Source organism: Populus alba, chromosome 1 (genome assembly GCF_005239225.2).
Source record: "Populus alba chromosome 1, ASM523922v2, whole genome shotgun sequence".
Lineage (NCBI taxonomy): Eukaryota > Viridiplantae > Streptophyta > Magnoliopsida > Malpighiales > Salicaceae > Populus > Populus alba.
The window spans coordinates 12,122,231-12,140,514 of NC_133284.1; the positions used below are offsets into that span (position 1 = coordinate 12,122,231).

Genomic DNA, 18,284 nt, shown 5'->3' on the forward strand with positions numbered 1-18,284 from the left:
AAATTTATAAGCGCTTATTCGTTAAATTGATACAAACGAAGCAGCGATTTTGAGGGCTATTCCCCAATATGATGGTCAGCTTTCATCTGTAAGCAACTTTGGTGGGATCTTAATTTGTGTTGTAATTCATCACTTGTTCCAAAAAAAAAATTGCACATGAAAGTAATAATATTTTTTAAAATTTAATTTTTTACATAAAAAAATTAACTTGAAGCAAATAATTTTTTTTATCAAAAACACTTGAAATACAAAAACAAACCAAATGAAATTAAATATTAAGAAAAAATTTAAATGAAATTAAATTTTTAAGGATGAAATTAAAAAAAAAACAAATCAATTAAAAAATGATTAAAAAAAATAACAACTAAAAGAATTAACACCAAACTTAACATAAAATTTTAATGAAAAAAAAAATGATCAAGGATAGAATTGAAGAAAAATAAATAAATAAATAAAAATGACTGAAAAAAATAGTAATTAAAAGAAAAAAAATCAAATTTAATTAAAAACTAACAAAATCAAAATAAAATTCAATTAGAAACAATCAATGTAAATAAAAAATTACAATGAAGAAAATAAAGACTGAATCTAAAAAAAATAAAAATTAAAGGGCTGATATATATTTTTACATGGCTAATATGCAATTAAATGAAGAAATTTTTATGTGCATAAAACTAAAATTGACTAAACAATAATAATAAAAAAAAAAAAAACCCTTATAAAATTATAATCAAATCCTTGAAGCCAAGTCTAAAAAACTTAAATGGCAATGGCAAGACTAACGAAGCAATTCAACTACTTATAAAATTATAAAAAAACAATAATGCTTCTAGAACTAAATAATAATAATAAAAAAAACCCATTAGAAAATAATAATCAAGCCCCTAACAAATTTACACAAATTTACATAATAAAGATATTTATATAATTTAATTGATCATAATAAAATTAAAATTAACAATCACCCCTAGATCAAAGCTTCTCATTATTTACTCTTTAAAAACAATACAATAATTACACTACTATTAAAAAGATAAAAAGATAGTATAACCGCCAAACAAATAAAAAATAAAAAATTAGCCGCATTCAAAGAACATCCTCCTCTCAAGTGAAGCTTTAAAGATTAAAAAATAAAAAGTAAATAGATAATATTACTGTATTCCTAGACAAAACTCACTGTAGATTGGAATACAATTTAGCAGCGTTGGATCTTCCGTGCACCTGCAGCTCTGCTTATACCATCACATTCCAGCTATGTTCAGTACAGCACATGGCGGATTAGGTTATTAACCATATCCAGATCAAGTTGCTGAGCTCAAACGACTGACCTTCTGGTTTATGAAATCTCTGAAGGCATCTAGAGAATCCACTGAACTCGCTGGAAACCCATGCTTAAATCTAGCACTAAGCAGAGCTGCTCTCTTCTTGACATCTTCGTCTCTCATTAGACTCTCTATTCCCTTGATTATATCATCTTTCTTGATCGATTGTGAGAAATCATCAGAAATCATGCACCCGACCTTGAGATGCTTCGCTATCAGTTTGGCATTGTAGTCTTGGTCACCTCTGATAGGCCATGCTAAGATTGGGATACCACGTCCAAGAGCTTCCATGGTGGAATTCCATCCACAATGCGATAAAAATCCACCGACTGATGGGTGGCTTAGTATCAGCAGTTGTGGTGCCCATCCACGTATTATCATGCCTCTTTGACCTACTCTCTTGTCTAGATCACGAGGAAAATGATCTTCTTCAGTATCAGCACTCGGGAATCCTGGTGGTGGACCTGGTCTGCCCGGACCAGGTTGGATCACCCAAATAAATGGCCGGTTTGATGCTTCCAGTGCGTTTGCCAAATGCTGATTCTCCTCCATTTCAAGACCCACTTCGCTACCGAATGACACATATACTGCCGAACCAGGTGGTTTTGAATCCAACCATGCTACCACTTCCTCTTCGGTGACATTAGACCGCCGGCTGGTTCGAATTTCGTGGTCATGAAGAAGTGAACCAGCCGATTTCCAATATAGCTCGGGTAATAACGGACCAATATCCCAAACTGGTTTCTTAACTTGATCAACTAGATACTGAATAAATGGATGCTCAAGATCATCACATGTATTGATCATATATGCAATCGAGCCCTTCACTTCCTCCAACCATGGTGGTGGCGCACCGGGTTTCGGTGGACCCATCATTTTAGATGGGCCCACATCACCTGGTGGTCCAGGAAAACCACCCATTGGACCGGGTGGTCCGCCCAAGCCAGGTGGACCACCTCTACCACCCGGAGGCCCGCGGGGCCTACTTTTAAGGTCGGAGTGTGTAAGAGCCATTTCCTCCGGTAAACCTTGAAGTAAACGGATCTCCCCAGGCTTCAAGTCATCCACGTGGGCCTTCCACATGGCATACTCCATGGCTGCCGAGCACGCACCAGATGTGAAAAACCCAATGGTTGGAACCTCAAACTTTGCAAAAACTTCAGCAGTCCAGCTCATCATAACATCAACAATAACACAAGCGGGTTGTCTTGACACCGGGTTCTGTGATCGGGTTGAAATGAGGTTTTCAAGGTTTTGTGCCATCTGGTTGTGATGCTTATGGGGAGGGAGAAGCGGGTCGGGTCCTGGATGCTGCTGCAAAGATGGTGGAGAAGAGGGTAATTCAGCTATTTCAAGAAGTGGATATTGGTGAATAGAGGTGGGGACAGCGGAGGAGAAGTTAGAGGGAATGATAAGGGTGGTTCTGAAGTTTCTTGATGCCACGTGTTTGCAAAGTTCCATACTTGGCAGGAGATGGCCCTGCCCAAAAAATGGAACAACCCATATCTCTTGAGTCATGACTGATAATCCTGGTTTCTTTTGCTTACGTAAAAATCTAACTCCTTCGCGGCTAGCTTTTTATAGAGGAAGAAGAAGAAGAAAACTTAATCAGAAAGAAATGGATTCACGAAGGATTGTTTTGACTGTTAGTTAAAATAAGGTAGTTGGGAACGAGGCTGACTGTCTACCTGAGGTTTCTCAGAAGCCAACCGTGTCGGTATTTTGGTTGAAAAATTGCAGACAAAAGGTAGCTAGTTTTAATTTTTCTAAGGTGTAATCGTACGATCGTAGCTAGCTAGTTCAATTCATGAGCAAAGATGGATCAGATAAGATCAACTTTCGGACAATAGTTTTCACTTGCGCGAGTATATCTAGATATTAAAATGTTATTCAATTAATGCTAATTTTATAAAATAATTCGAATCAGTTTTTGAAAAATATCGAATAATTAAATATTAGTGGATATTAAAAAAAAACATAACATTAGCAATATTTGCTGAACATTCATATGTCTTCAAAAGCAATCCCAACCTTATTAACAAGTTACAACAAGAGGAGGGGGCTAAACATTCGATAATAAATTGGAAGAACAAGTTACCAAGCTTAGCTATAAATAAAAATATTCGAATTTTTTTTAATACATGCAAAATCAAACAGGCTTTAATTTCTGGTTAACAAAGTCACTGAAGGAATCGAACGCTGCGTCGGGAGTTGCATTATCAAATATTGACTTTATTCCTACCATCCGATCACGCATCTCTTCATCACCCATTAGTCTCTCCAATCCCTTGACTATATCATCCCTTTTGACCATTTCTGACAAATCATCAGCCACTCTATACCCCACCTTCAGATAATTAACGACCAGCTTGGCATTGTAGTATTGGTCGCCTCTAATGGGCCATGCCAGAACAGGGACCCCACGTCCGATCGCTTCCATCGTGGAATTCCATCCACAGTGTGATAAAAATCCACCTGTTGATTCGTGACTCAGTATCATCAATTGTGGTGCCCACCCATATATTATCAAACCTCTATTTCCACCTCTTTTCCGCAAACCCGGATCAGGACGATGGTCCTTGTCGTGTTGAACAACCCAAATAAACGGTCGGCTCCAATCTTCTAAAGCATCTGCCAGTTGCTTATGTTCATCTGAACTGGGACGCACTTCGCTACCAAAAGCAACGTATCGAACCGAACCACGTGGCTTTGTATCCAGCCATTGGATCACTTCTTGTTCACTCAAATTTGATCCTCCCTGTTGCTCTCTAATCACAGGATCGCTGATCAAACTACATGACGATTGCCAATACTTCTCGGGTAACAGTGGGCCCACACCCCATGTCGGCAATCCCCGTTTGACCCTCCATGTATTTAATAAACGGACCATCAAGATCATCGCACGTGTTAAACATCAAACCCACCGGCCCTTCAATTTTCTGAGACCCAGGGAGGTTTGTCACCCGGTTCTGGTGGGCCGCCTCCACCAGGTATCCGGCCCATACCGTCTGGGGGCCCAAGTTTTTTTCTTTTGAGATCCCAATAAGTGATAGCCATTTCTTCCGGTAGCCCGGGAACTAGACGGGTCTCACCAGGCTTGACATCATTAGCCTGGACCTTCCACGCACCCCACTCCATGGCAGCAGCAAAAGTAAACAACCCAATTACCGGAACACTGAATTTCCGGTAGTATTGATTGTCATTCCTAATTACCAAACTTAAGTAATGATCATATGTTTGTGCAATTTGAGAATTTATTGCTAATTCAATTTATTTACTATTGAAATGATTTTAAGTTGATCTAAATTATAATTTCATTCATATATAAATATCTTAAAATAAATTCTCAAACTAAACAATATAAATTGAAAATAATCTTAACATAACACTAGCGAGTAATAAAAGAAATAAAAAATTTATTATTTTTAAAAAAAATTACGGTGTAGGCAGATAAATAAACACACCCTCAATGTCCAAAAACTAGAATGAGGATACCTTGTTATTAAAAAGAGAGAAAAAGAAAAGAAAATAAAAAGTGATCGTGTCACCTTCAACAAACAGAAATCAAATGTTGTTGCTTCATTAGTGAGATTTCTTCTTTAACTTAAAATTGGGAACACAAGTAGAAAGTCTCGCCTTCTAGCTAGTCACCGTGTCTTCTTTTCAAAAACACAGAACAAAGGTACTTTGCATTAATTATAGCAATAAATTACACAGGTTTCCAGTTATGGTAGTTCACTCTTGAAAAGCATGGAAGAAGAAGAAGAAGCAGGCCTTGAGTTTGAATCCTGCTCTCGTCATCTTAAGACGTAGAAAAACAGAATCACAAATATACAAATTGGAGAATTATAAATAGCGTTTCATGTACTTCTCCACCGTGGTGTACTCGACTTCTGGATAAAGCTCCGAAGCTTCCTCTCCTTCATCACCGATTTCAAAATTTGTGAGGCATCCCTCGTAACAAACATGGTAGTAATGTGTCAATCCAATTTGCTCAGCATAATTTTGTTCTTCATTTTTGTTCATGGACACAAAACAAGCAAGTTGATTAGGCATTAATCATACAAGGATAATTTATTCGAATTATTGACTGTTACCTTCACTTCTGATATCTAAGTATATATGCTAAAAGTTAAACAAAGTGTTTTTTTACTTGTAAATACATAAAAACAAACAGCCCCTCACCTCTCATGGCAGCCAGGAACTCTTCCGAGGAAATTGTAGATTTACGCAGCTCTTTCCCGATGAGTTTCTCCCATATCTGAACTACTTCTCTTTGAGACAGTATGTTGTTGGGTGGCCTAATGTACAATGTCTTGTTCAGGGTCCGAGGGTCATCTACGGTCTTGATAGTGTACGTGGCAATGTCATCTTCATCAACATAAATTGCTGTCGAATCAAATACACGTAGGAAAAGAGATTAGAACGTGTTTTTCTCTTCAATTAAGCACAAATTACCAGAGAAAAACGATCTAGCTATGTAGTAATTAACCATCCTTAATATCAAGGTACCTTTTTCCTTGCCGTTTCCCAGTATGGATACGTGTTCCCTTGAAGGAATGATGTGCCCAGGTTGACATAAACCTCCAAGAAAGTATCCAGCAAAGCAGTTTGCAGAAACATATGTAAAGGGAATTCCGGCATCTTCAATTGCTTTCCTAACTACCATTTTATCGTCAAATGTAACCCGTCCAGGTTCCATAGCATCCTCCATTTTTGCAGGGTCAGTGCCGAATTCGGAGGGCAAAAATCTCTGCGACACATCTCACCCTTTAATTTAATGTTTGTGCTTAATTATACAACATTAATGATGATTGAGAAGTGGTCAAGCCACAGAGAGGGAAGGAAATTAGGAACGAAGTTGGAAATAACAAAAGATAATACACTGCTATCATTAAAGAAAGAGCAGGCGATTCATATATTCATATAAGTTATCTACCTTAACATTTCCAGCCTCTTTGATAGCATCAACAAGCTTGAGTTGGAGGAGGATATGGTGGCTCCTGATATGGACGCCGGAAACTGCACAGATAACTACATCAACTAACCTAACCGCGTCGACAAGGCTTCGCTGATCATTGAAGGAACCTTGCACAAGATGGGCTCCTTGCTCCTTGAATGACAGTAACATTTGAACCTTATCAATATCAACACCTATCTCTGGCCTATACAAGACGTATGTTTCATGGCCCTGACCTAAACTTGCCTTCACCAGCCTCTTTCCCAGGTACCCAGTCCCCCCTATAACGAGCACTTTGCTTTTGATCTCCATCTGATCTCTCTCTCTCTCTACCTGTTCTCTCTAGCTCTCGTGGGATGGAATACATGACCCTCCCTCATGCCATTATATAGCAGCCTTGAGTCCAAGCAGATAATTTTCAAACAAACATGGGGTTACCGTTGCTGCCTAGTTTAGCTTGGGAGGTAATTTTTCCTAACAAAAAAAAATAAAAAATAATTCTGTAAGGATTTATTTAATAGTATATAGAGGTTGCTTCTCTTAAAAAATAAGCTAGAGATCTCATATTAACTGGGGATACCCAACAACTCTTTGGTCTCTAACAAGCTAGAGGAAAACTTTCCATTTACGTACAGAAGTCCATTCATATTTTTATTTTTTTAATGAGATATATTAATTTGTGTCGTCCTTTTGTAGGTGTTCGTTTCAAGTTTCAACAGCCAAGTGATATCCTCAATTCACTTGTGAATCTTTGAAATATGCAGTTCAATATGCCAAACCAAGCCTTTCCAATGCTTTTTCTTTTTCTTTTTTTTTTTTATTCTATTTAGTGAATCTCTAGATCGATAGCCTGCCCATTATGCTGTGCGGATCGAATAATATTTTTTTAATGTTAAAAAATATTCAAACATTACTAATATTTTTTTCCAGTGAATAATAAAATTTAAATTATATAAAGAATTAATTTGATATAATCAGGTTAACTTGATAAATCTAAAGATAACTTGAATAATCAACAAAATCATAATTTGACTAAAATATCTTAAGATGAAATCTTTAAAAAAAATACAGAGATGATAACATATTAGATCGACTTGGATCAATTTGAATTAACCAGTTCAAATTTATAACCTTGATCATGAGATTATGATAACTTCACATGAAACAAATAAATATAAATTATTAAATCTTATTCTCAATCAATCAAATGTTGAAGGATGCAATTGAAAAAGAAAAAAAAAAGTAACTAGAGTCAACTTGAGTTAATCTATCAAATCCATGAACTAAGTCATAATATTAAAATAACCCCATAAAAAATAAATTTAAATAGATTAATAAATCCAATTTTTAATCAACCTAATGTTAGAGGATGAAACTAGAAAAAAAAAATCATATTAAAAAAAAAATGATCCAAGTCAACTAGGGTTAGCTCACCAAATTCATGACTTGAGTCATGAAATCAGAATAACCTCTTAAAAAGCAAAAAAAAAAAAAAAACCTCATTCAGCTTAAGTTATCCTGTTAAACTCAAGACTCACGTCATGAGACTGTGATAACCTCGTAAAAACAAACCAAATCAAATTATTAAGTACAATTTTCAATCAACCAATTTTTAAAAAAATAAAATTGGAAAAATTCTAAATCTACAAAATGACATAATAAAATGACCCGAGTAAATCTAGATTAACCTGTAAAACTCATGATCTAGATAACGAGACAAAAATAACCTAATAAAAAGTAAACTAAAACAAATCATGAAGTCTAATATTTGATTAATCTAATATTAAAAGATAAAATTCAAAAATAATTTTTAAAAAAATTGAGTTAACTGGTTAAATTGCTAAACCCGCAAATATGAATTAAAAAACTTAAATAACTACATAGAAAGCAAAGCTCAATAAATCTTGATACTTAATCTCTAATAAATCAAATGCTATAAGATAAAATAAAACAAAAAACATAATTTTTCTTAAAGAAAAAAACCAAAGATAAAAAGAGAAGAAGTTGTTTCAATGAATAATATTTTATGATATGGTGTATAGTAAATACATCATATCCTTTAATTTTTGAAAAAATAAAATAAAATATTGCTGAATAATGTGTCTCTCTCTTTGTGTGTATATTCCTATCTTTTTAGGCTCATTAATCAACATTTGAGCAGAAATGCAAGCAACTAGCTTGATTATATTCCTCACAATAAAATATATATGTCATATGATTTTTCAAATTAAAAAGTTTTAATTTCTTATACCTTATTGCTTATATTGGATATTTAGGCTGTTAAATGTGAATATTGATACGTAGTTTCTTATACTATACATTAAATGAAAAGAAATTGATATACACCGTTGGCGTTGCTTAATAAGCAATGCCTTGTTATATATTGAACTGTAGAGCGGCTAGTAGTAGACTTGGCTTAATGACCATAGTTTTGTTTTCTTGAGTCTCAAACCTTGACCGTACCGACCACCACTGTATCCACCGCATTTTTATTTTCCGTCTTCTCGTTTGTACCTAGCATGATTCCCCTCCCACCGCCGTTGTGAAGACAATTAAAAGAAACGGCAATATACCGGCGAGCAGTTTCTTTGATTTTGTAGCTCCACACATAATTAGTCGGTGAACCTACTCATCTGATGCAAGCATTTGTCAGTGATTACATTATTCACATATATCATTATCACTAAAATGGACCTATATTTTCAACAACAATCTAGAAAATATATCTGTAGACTCGACAACAAGAGATCAAGAGGTATTAGACGTGGAAGAAAATCTGATCTCGAGAATAGAAATATGATTATAAACAAGACGGTTAGTTCAACTACCAATGGAGGAAAAATTAAAGCGCCCATTTTTCTAGAACTAGAAAAACACTAGATCAAATACTTGTCAGAAAGATTCAATAATTCTGCTTGGAAAAAACAGGAGAGTATGACCGACTTAGGAGCCGTTTGGCTCTGCGTTTCAACCAGTATTTTTATGAATTTTAATTTTTTTTTTTGCTAAAATTGAGTGTGATTTGTACTTTTTGAATCGTTTTGATATACTGATGTCAAAAATAATTTTTAAAAAATGAAAAAACATTATTGACATGTATTTTGGCACGAAAAGCTATTTGAAAAGTAACCGCTACCATACTGCCAAACACGCTCTTCGGTTTCACATGTAGAAGATCACCAACTACATTCTTACCTGAACCTCGACTACCGTTTATAGTAATTTTGTTTTTTTACAATATTATTAAACTTTATTAAATCAGTCAAATTTTAAATCTCTCAATTTAGCTAACTGATTTAAATCAATCATTTTCATGGGTCTAAATACAACATTAATAAATAATAATTAATAAAAACATGACTTAGTTTTTTAAAAAATTTCAAGATGATAATTTTTTTTAAAAAATTATCATCTTAATTTTTTTTTAAAAGTTAAGTCATGAAAAATTGAGACAATTACATATTAGATTGATCTCGGTTCCATGCAACCCTAGTCATGAACTTTATTGGTTAAATAACTTTTTTTTATAAAATCTTTTTATTTAATTATGTGATAAAAATAGTTGCTCATAAAAATTGAGGACCAACTTGAAATAGACACTTATTTGAGATAATGATAACATTATAAAAAACAAACAAAAATAAATTATACAATCTATTTCACAACCAATTGAAGATTAAAGGATAACATTGAAAACAGAATCAAATTAAAAATAATTAAAGGATTAAAAACAAAACACTCATATTCGGTTATTGAATAAGCTCGTCAAACCTATGAATTGGTAGCCAAAGCTAGCACGCCAAATCTATAAATCGGGTTTGGATTTGGAAAGTAGTTTCTTTTTGAAAAGTGATTTTCTTGAAAAATGAATTCCTAGAAAGTGAATTATTTTTTGATGTTTGGTAGTATCATGAAAAATAAATTGGAAAATACTTTTAAGTGTTTGGTTATGTCATGAAAAATGAGTTGGAAAATAAATTGTTAATATTTTTTTCATGTTTATTAAAATAATAAGGAACAAATCTTACAAATTAAAAAGTTAAATGAGAATAAAATTGAAAAAAAAAATTAATTTCATAAATTATCTCAAATAAAATAAACAATAGTTAAAATAATAAAGATCAAATCTAACTAATAAAAAAGTTGAAAGATGATGAAATTTAAAAAATTACAATTTCATAAATTATTTTAAAGAAATAAATAATAATCAAAAGAATGAGGACCAAATATAATAAAGAAAAAATTTCAATTAAGAAAATGATATGAGAAAAACAAATAACAATCATAAAAATAAGAATTAAAGTTGATATAAAAATTAAATTCTAAGAAATGAAATTGAAAAACAAATATAGTAATCAAAATTTTGAGAACTAAATTTGATATATTCAGCAAATAATATGACATTTCTAAAATTTTTATAATTTTTGAAAAGTGTTTTTCGTCTCAAGAAAATATTTCTTGAAACCAATCTAAATTTTTCTTTAACTGAAAAGTGTTTTCTGTTGACTAGCTTTTCTAGTGACAAATAAACACGGGAAAGTTTAAAAAATTATTTTCAGAAAATCATTTTTCATGAAACAAATGGGGTTTAATTATAAAATTAAATTCTCAATTAATCAAACATATAAGGATAAAATTAAAAAAAAAAAGGTTAAATTTATCATGCCCATAAACTAGATCAAACAACCAAATATATTAATAGGTTCATTAACTTTATAAAATTTAATAACACTTTTCTCCTAAACTAAGTAACAAATTTAGAAAAAAAAAAAACATAGCAACAATTCAATAACAAAAAAAATAATCAAAAACACTGTGAATTACAATATACAGTGTAATGAATAGGGGCAAACCCTTTAGTTTTTGTTAATAATTAATATTGGTTCTGGCGGCGATAAGAAACAAGGTGAGTTTGTATGTGGGAACACAAAATAATACATATGTGAACCTGGTTGGGAACAGAGGATTGGCCATCTACGTTCTAGACTTTCTTTATCTAATGTCATTATTCTTGACCGTTCCAACTTTGTAGGATGTTAGAGCTGAAAATTTGATTGATAACTTGTTGAAATTTAAAAAAGTTAAATTTCATAATTCTCGAGCGCTAATAATTTCTCTCTTGTCTTTGAATCCAAAACAATAGTCATGTTCTATTTAAAGCTTTATAGTAAGAACTTTCTTTTAATTTAATAGAATGATTAAGTTATATCAGATTATTTTTTTTATATAATTTTTTTATTTTATTAAAAAAATAGTAATTTTAAAGTGGTTTTTTATATTAAAATAAAATTTAATAGAATCAATAGTACAACGTATAGAGGGAATCACTATCTGTGTTTTTATAAACAAGATGGTTTTTATAAACAAGATGGTTGATTCAAATATAAATGAAGGAAAAAAGAACCCATTTTCTAGAACTAGATCAAATACTTTTCAAAAATATTCAATAATTCTGGTTGGAGAAAACATAAGGGCATGACCAACTTAACTTTTCTCGGTTTCACATAGAAAGAATTATCAGCTATGTCCTTATCTGATCCCTGATAGTCGATAATAAGTGTTTAACTCGTTTCTCACCGTCACTGATTTATAATATAGCAAATATACTAGCACTTCTCTTCGCTATGCCAAATATTTTTTCAAATGTAAAAATATATTAAAAGTAATATCATAAATTAAATTTCATCAAGTTAATTTTAATTATCTTGAATTTTCAATTTCCCTTTAGTTTTTTTTTTTTGGCTAATAATTAATGTTGGTTTCTAGTGGCGAGCGCTAAGAAGCAAGGGGGGCTTGTAGATAGTGGACGACCATTTCTTCTAGTGAAAGTACGTACGGGTCCAGAATCATGTGCTATTCAACTCAATACACAAGGTGTCTGAAACTTTGTCAACAAAATCCTGCGGTTCTCCTTTTCCCATCATGTGGGAACACAAAATAATACATATGTGAACCTGGTTGGAGACAGAGGATTGGCCATCTACGTTCTAGAATTTCTTTATCTAATGTCATAATTCTTGACTGTTCCAATTTTGTAGGTGAAAATTCTATTGATAACTTGTTGAAATTTAAAAAGGTTAGTATAAACCTTTCTTCTTCTTTTTTAATCCAAAACAATGGTAATGTTCTATTTAAAGCTTTATAGAAAAAAACTTTCTTTTGACTCAACAGGACGGATAAGTTATATCAGATTAATATTTTTTATAATTTTTTATTTTATTAGAAAAAAATATTAATAATTTTAACATGTTTTTTCATATTAAAATGAAATTTGATCCAATTCACGATACAATATATCAATTATCTAGTTTTAAATCTAAATAGAGATTAGAATAAAAGAATTTGGTGTTTTATAAATGCATGTTCTTTCCGACTAAGTTAATAACGTTGTCTTAATTTGTTACACTGGCTATAAATGATAAGGATGTTACATTACAATTACAATTATATTATAAACAAAACTAAAAGATTTGCAAGGAGTTATTGTTCAACCGCCTTATAGCTTTAGGCACTTTCAGCAGTGAATTGCACCGTGTGCGTGGTCCCTCTTCCTTTTATTTTTTATTTATCTTTCAACGAGCATTTGATACGGTAATTGATTTTATATATTTTTTTTAATTTTATTCTCTCATATTATATTCATATAGTTGTAAATTTCATCACACAGTTTTTAACCACATAATTTGTTTTGACTCTTGTTTTACATTATATTTAGGATATAAAAAAAATCATGGTGTTAAATTAATACTGGATTTTGAAAAATGGAATTTAATTTTATTGATTAAAAGTTTTCAAATAACAGGGACCAATTTATATACAGAAACAAAGCAACATCCTTTTTTTTCTTTTTTACTACTCATGGGAAACGCAAACTACAGTTTGGTCCCTGTATTTTTTTTACTTTTAAATTCTGATCTCTTTTGTTTGAGAGCTTCACATTTTATTCCTAAACTTCATTTTCTTATATCTCAATTCCTAAAGTTTGACAACGGAGAGAGTCATAGAAAAATTAGAGAGAAATGAGATGGTGATAGGTTGATCATGTTCGACCACTAAAAAACTAAACTTAATGTCAATAAAGGCGGTGTTTCACTTTGAAAATGTCATAAAAAGATAGATTAGGATGGCAAATGTTTTTTTTTTTATTATTCAGTTGTATTTTCGTTTTTAGGTTATTTTAGGTTTTTCAAGGGATTGAAATGAGTTTAATGAGGTTTCTAAATGATTTTAAAATGGATCTAGATAAATTTACAATCATTGAAGATTGATAAAATATAAACTATAAAGTAATGTGTAATCCAATATTTAAAACAAATGAGAACAACGTCTCATTCATCTATATAAAAAAAAAAGGTGCATGAGCATATCCTTCCATGCCCTCACATGCCTATCTTGTTTTTTTTATATATATATATTTTTTATCAAATAATTATATTAAAATAATATTTTTTATATATGTTTTAAGAAAAAAAAACCAAAAAAAAAAAATGCTAGCTATATGGCCATGCCTTTACAGGCCCATACATGTTTGGCCCTTCATATGTTGGGTCGGCCATTAGACCTGGTTGCTTTGTATTATTATTTTTATTTATGTTTAAATTTACTATAAAAACAATTAGCATTATATTTCAATTTTTATTCAATTTTTACATAGTTCTCAAATAATATTATATGTTTTTAGAGGAATATTAATATATTTTTTAACTATTATGTACCTAATAAGAAAACAAATTTCATCAATAATTAATTAAAATAAATTTTATGTTTTAAAGTTTATAATAGATTTTTGATATAATTTTATCATATATTTTTTTTTTATCTTCAACCATATATAAAATACTGATTCTTTATTTTAATGCCATTTATTTTTCTTTTAATACCATGATGGATTTTTATTTAGAAAAAAATGATTGTAATTTTAAAACATGTTTTTGTTAAAATAATATAGAGATGGATTGATAAGAAAATAAAATTTAAGTTGAAGAAATTTATCTTTTTACTCATTTCAAAAAGCTAAAATTTTGTTCAGTAGAGTGTAAATTATTATTTTAGTTAAAAAATTGACATCTAATTAAATGAGAAAAATTAAAAATTTCCGTATATGTTAATATGTATATAATTATCAATTTATTTTTATTAAACACATGAGTTGAATTTTCATTTCACACTTCAAATATTCCTTGATGTTAAAAAAAATTAATATCACCTGAACATATTTTTATGTTATAAAGTAACTTTGATATTACATAATATGAAAACAAATGCATGAATATTCAATTAATATATATATATATATTTAAGTTTATAGTAGATTTTTGATATAATTTTATCATTTTTTTTTGTCTTCAACCATATATAAAATACCAAGATTTTATTTTATTTTATTCTTGGAAGACCATGATGGATTTTTTATTTAGAAATTTAAAATATGTTTTTTGTAAAAACAATCGAGAGATTTATTAATAAGAAAATAAAATTTATATTAAAGAAATGTACCTTTTATTGTCATTTCAAACGGCTGAAATTTTGTTTTGTAGAGTGTAAATTTTTATTTCAATTAAACAATTGACATCTAATTAAATGAGAAAAATTAAACATTTCCACGTGAAACTAGAACAGATATGTTAATTTGTATATAATTATCAATTTATTTTATTAAACACATGAGTTGAAAATATTTCTTGAAGTAAAAAAAAAAAAAATTAATATCACCTGCATATTTTTTTATGTTATAAAGTAACTTCTTACCAAATATAAAAAAATACATGAATATTCAATTTAAATAAATTTATGTTTTTTAAAGTTTATAATATATTCTTGATATAATTTTATCATTTTTTATTTTGTCTTTAAATGTTTTTTTTTTGCTTTTAAGATTATGTTAGATTTTTATTTTGAAAACAATGATATTTGTAATCTTAAAATATGTTTCCGTTAAAATATTTGAGAGATGCATTAATAAAAAAATAAAGCTTAGATTAAAAATATATATTTTATTGTCAGTTCAAATAGCTGAATTTTGTTTTAGTAGAGTTTAAATTATTATTTCAGTTAAAAAATTGACATCTAATTAAGTGAGAAAAAATAAATATTTTCACATGACTCTAGATCAGATAGGTTAATATATATATCAATTTTTTTTTTTAAGAAATATGTTGAATTTTCATTTCGCACTTTAAATATTTCTTGATGTTGAAAAAAAGTAACATCACCGTTTTAGTTTGATAAGGTGACTAGTTTGATATAAGAGTATATTTGGAATTTCAAAACGTATACATGCAGATCATCATGTGCTAACTACTACACCGTTTTGCTGTTGCTGAAAGATCCCAGAGTTGGTTTAATTTGTTTGATACCAGTAACTTCCTCAGGTTGGTTCCGGTCGGTATCCATCGGTGGATAGTACCGGCCAGAACCAACCTGAATGAATAAAATTTTTGTTTGCTCGATCAGGTTTCCCTATCTAATCCAGCCACCACCACCCACCCATGTTGCTCCCTTCCTCTCCCTCTCCCTCTCTTCTCCGATCTCCATTTCCCCTGTTAGCAGCAGACGTTGACAATAACACTAGCAGACATTAGCCCCACCTAACTCTGACTCCCAGCAAACAGCAACACCAAATAAAATCACTGAAATATCTTGTCGAGAGAAATTTAACAGGCATCAGATGAGTTTTTAAGACAGATGTTATTGAAGCTGGTGAACGTTGCAAGCAAATTAACAGCTGGTGAAACCTCCAGCATCATAAAGGCGGAGCGATGAATTTTTCTTACCTGGGCTATTAAATAGATATAAATTAATTAATTTTTAAGATCAATTATTAACTTGTATATATAAATTTTTCAAGTTAATAATAAAGTTTTAATTCAAATTTAAAGTATATAAAATTGAAAAATAAAGTACATTAATATCGAAGTTGCACCTTTCCATGTTTTGTGGAATAAAATTCATTTATGATCAAGTCTGAATCAATATCTTCAGCAAACTGTTGTTTAATGTAAATTATTATAAAATATGCTAAGAACTCATCTTTCATTTAATTGCGAAACACGGTTTTAATATGTTTTATTGCTGAAAATGCTCGCTTTGTGGTGGCAATGAAAATAGACAAAGTCAAAATAAAACCAATCAACTTATCAATCAAATGATAGTGTTGCGACTTATTTATTTCAACTAATCCTTGACATAATTCAGAAATGGTAGACATATTCTAAAAGCTTTTATGATGAATCACAACAATCTAATAATGTTCTATTTGAGATCTCAAATAATACATCTCGTGTTCATTGAAATCTTCAGGACAGAATTTCTTAGAAAACTAGCAAATAACATCAATATTAAATGATTTAAAGTTATTTTTAGGTTCTAAAGCAGAGCTAATTACAAGGAGTTTTACTGTCCCATCACTAGATCTAGAATTTATGTCGACATAAATGACTCGTAGTCTTTTTTTAGAAAACATTTATATATGGTATGTCAATCTCATATTGTGTGCAAACAAATTGCACATATACAAGAAGAAAATCAAATCCGATATTTCTCAAAGTTCGAAGCAATATTTTATTAATTAGTAAAAAATATAATATAATTAAATCAATTTTCAAGTTCACGAGTAGGAGTTCTCCTGCATCTTTTTTAAGAAGACAATATTTTCTTTTTATCTAATAAAAGACAGACAATTCATATTTAAAAAGATATTTGGACATTGTATTGATAATTAAAAACAAAAACAATCATCATTGACGAGCAATTAAAAGGTTGATTGATAAAAATGTCCTTACCTTTATTAAGAAATGGCTTAATTTAAAGACAATAAAAATAAAAATAACATATAATTATACTATAATAAACTCTGGAATAATTTAAGGAATGTTAAAGTTTATTTTTCAATAATTTCTTGTCTAATAATTTAATAAAAAATATGCAACATATCAAAAACCAATTAACATATATATCATAAACACTTAATCAATTTAAGTAAAAATAATTAATAACAGTTGTATAGCAAATTTTTCACTTGAAATCAGCGATGAAAAACAATTTTCTATCAGTTTCTTTCCAAATTTCACCTTAACTTTTAGCACCTAACCCTCCCGACATCCAAAACCCCCATCCTACCAGTACAAGTGAGGGCCAAATGACTAGAGAAGTTGCAAAAATAATTATAAAGACCTAGAACGTGCATGAGAGGATGGTGATGCAAAAATAGAAGTCTCACTAGAAGGGAAAGGTGAAAGAAGAGAAATTAGATAATGTTGTTGAAAAAAAAAAGGTTGTTACATTGTGCTGTCGGGCTACTCAAAACATATAAAAGATGGAGGTGGCTTAAAAACTCAGCTTATCACCATGATTTATTTTTTTATCTGGGCTACAACCACTTCAGCCTTGTGTACCCCTCCACCTTAAAGTATCATTGAAATATCATGTCGAGAGAAATTTAACATCACCAAATAAAATCACCAACAAAAGTTTAAATGAATCACACGTGTACTGCAAAGTTAATAGACAACTCACTTGTTGAGTGGCATGTGTGATCTACTTTGGCTACTATTGTTTTTTTTAATAGTATTGAATTTATTTGGTCTAGATTTTTTTAATGATATAAGTATATTGTTATTAGAGTTTCATGTATATTGGGGTGTTATTGTTCTTTCTTTCCTTTTATTTTCTATTTCATCTCTTCTTCTTATTGGAATCAGTGTCCATCCATTCTAAATATTTGTTTAAAGTATTGCACCTTTCCATTGCAACTTATTAAAAAAAATCATGGTTATTAAGAGTGGTTCAACTGGTTAAGTTTTAGATTTACTTTTCAATAATCATAAATTTGATTTCTTTTAAAGTCATTGGAGATTTATATGGTCGTTAATTTTAAAACTCGTAGAATTAATTAAAGTGTTTGTAAACTAATTTAAATATTCATGTTAATAAAAAAAAAACCATGGTTATCACCTGTAACTTTAATGGACTATGCTATTTTTAAATAAAAAAAAGATACGTGG

General features: G+C 30.3%; 2 protein-coding genes and 1 pseudogene across 2 annotated transcripts; all 3 read right to left on the reverse strand.

Annotated features, from left to right (window-relative positions):
* Positions 1-968: 968 nt before the first annotated feature.
* On the reverse strand, positions 969-3,012 carry LOC118038669 (probable UDP-glucosyl transferase 73B6). The gene has a single exon (XM_035045096.2). The coding sequence runs from the start codon at positions 2,838-2,840 to the stop codon at positions 1,302-1,304; it is 1,539 nt and encodes a 512-aa protein (XP_034900987.1). The 5' UTR covers positions 2,841-3,012; the 3' UTR covers positions 969-1,301.
* A 200-nt stretch (positions 3,013-3,212) lies between these two features.
* LOC118038665 (UDP-glycosyltransferase 73E1-like) lies at positions 3,213-4,612 on the reverse strand (annotated as a pseudogene).
* Positions 4,613-4,966: 354 nt separating this feature from the next.
* Positions 4,967-6,749, reverse strand: LOC118038664 (bifunctional pinoresinol-lariciresinol reductase 2). Its single transcript, XM_035045091.2, has 4 exons — positions 6,262-6,749; positions 5,835-6,075; positions 5,508-5,711; positions 4,967-5,332 (listed from the first exon to the last, which is right to left on the reverse strand). The coding sequence occupies exons 1-4, from the start codon at positions 6,592-6,594 to the stop codon at positions 5,169-5,171; spliced, it is 942 nt and encodes a 313-aa protein (XP_034900982.1). The 5' UTR covers positions 6,595-6,749; the 3' UTR covers positions 4,967-5,168.
* Between the last annotated feature and the right edge of the window lie 11,535 nt (positions 6,750-18,284).

Coding starts and splice junctions, on each gene's coding strand:
- LOC118038669 (XM_035045096.2), bottom strand. CDS start 2,840: ATGACTCAAGAGATATGGGTTGTTCCATTTTTTGGGCAGGGCCATCTC.
- LOC118038664 (XM_035045091.2), bottom strand. CDS start 6,594: ATGGAGATCAAAAGCAAAGTGCTCGTTATAGGGGGGACTGGGTACCTG. Junction 6,076..6,261: donor AAGAGGCTGGAAATGTTAAG/GTAGATAACTTA, acceptor GATGTGTCGCAG/AGATTTTTGCCCTCCGAATT. Junction 5,712..5,834: donor GGGAAACGGCAAGGAAAAAG/GTACCTTGATAT, acceptor TTGATTCGACAG/CAATTTATGTTGATGAAGAT.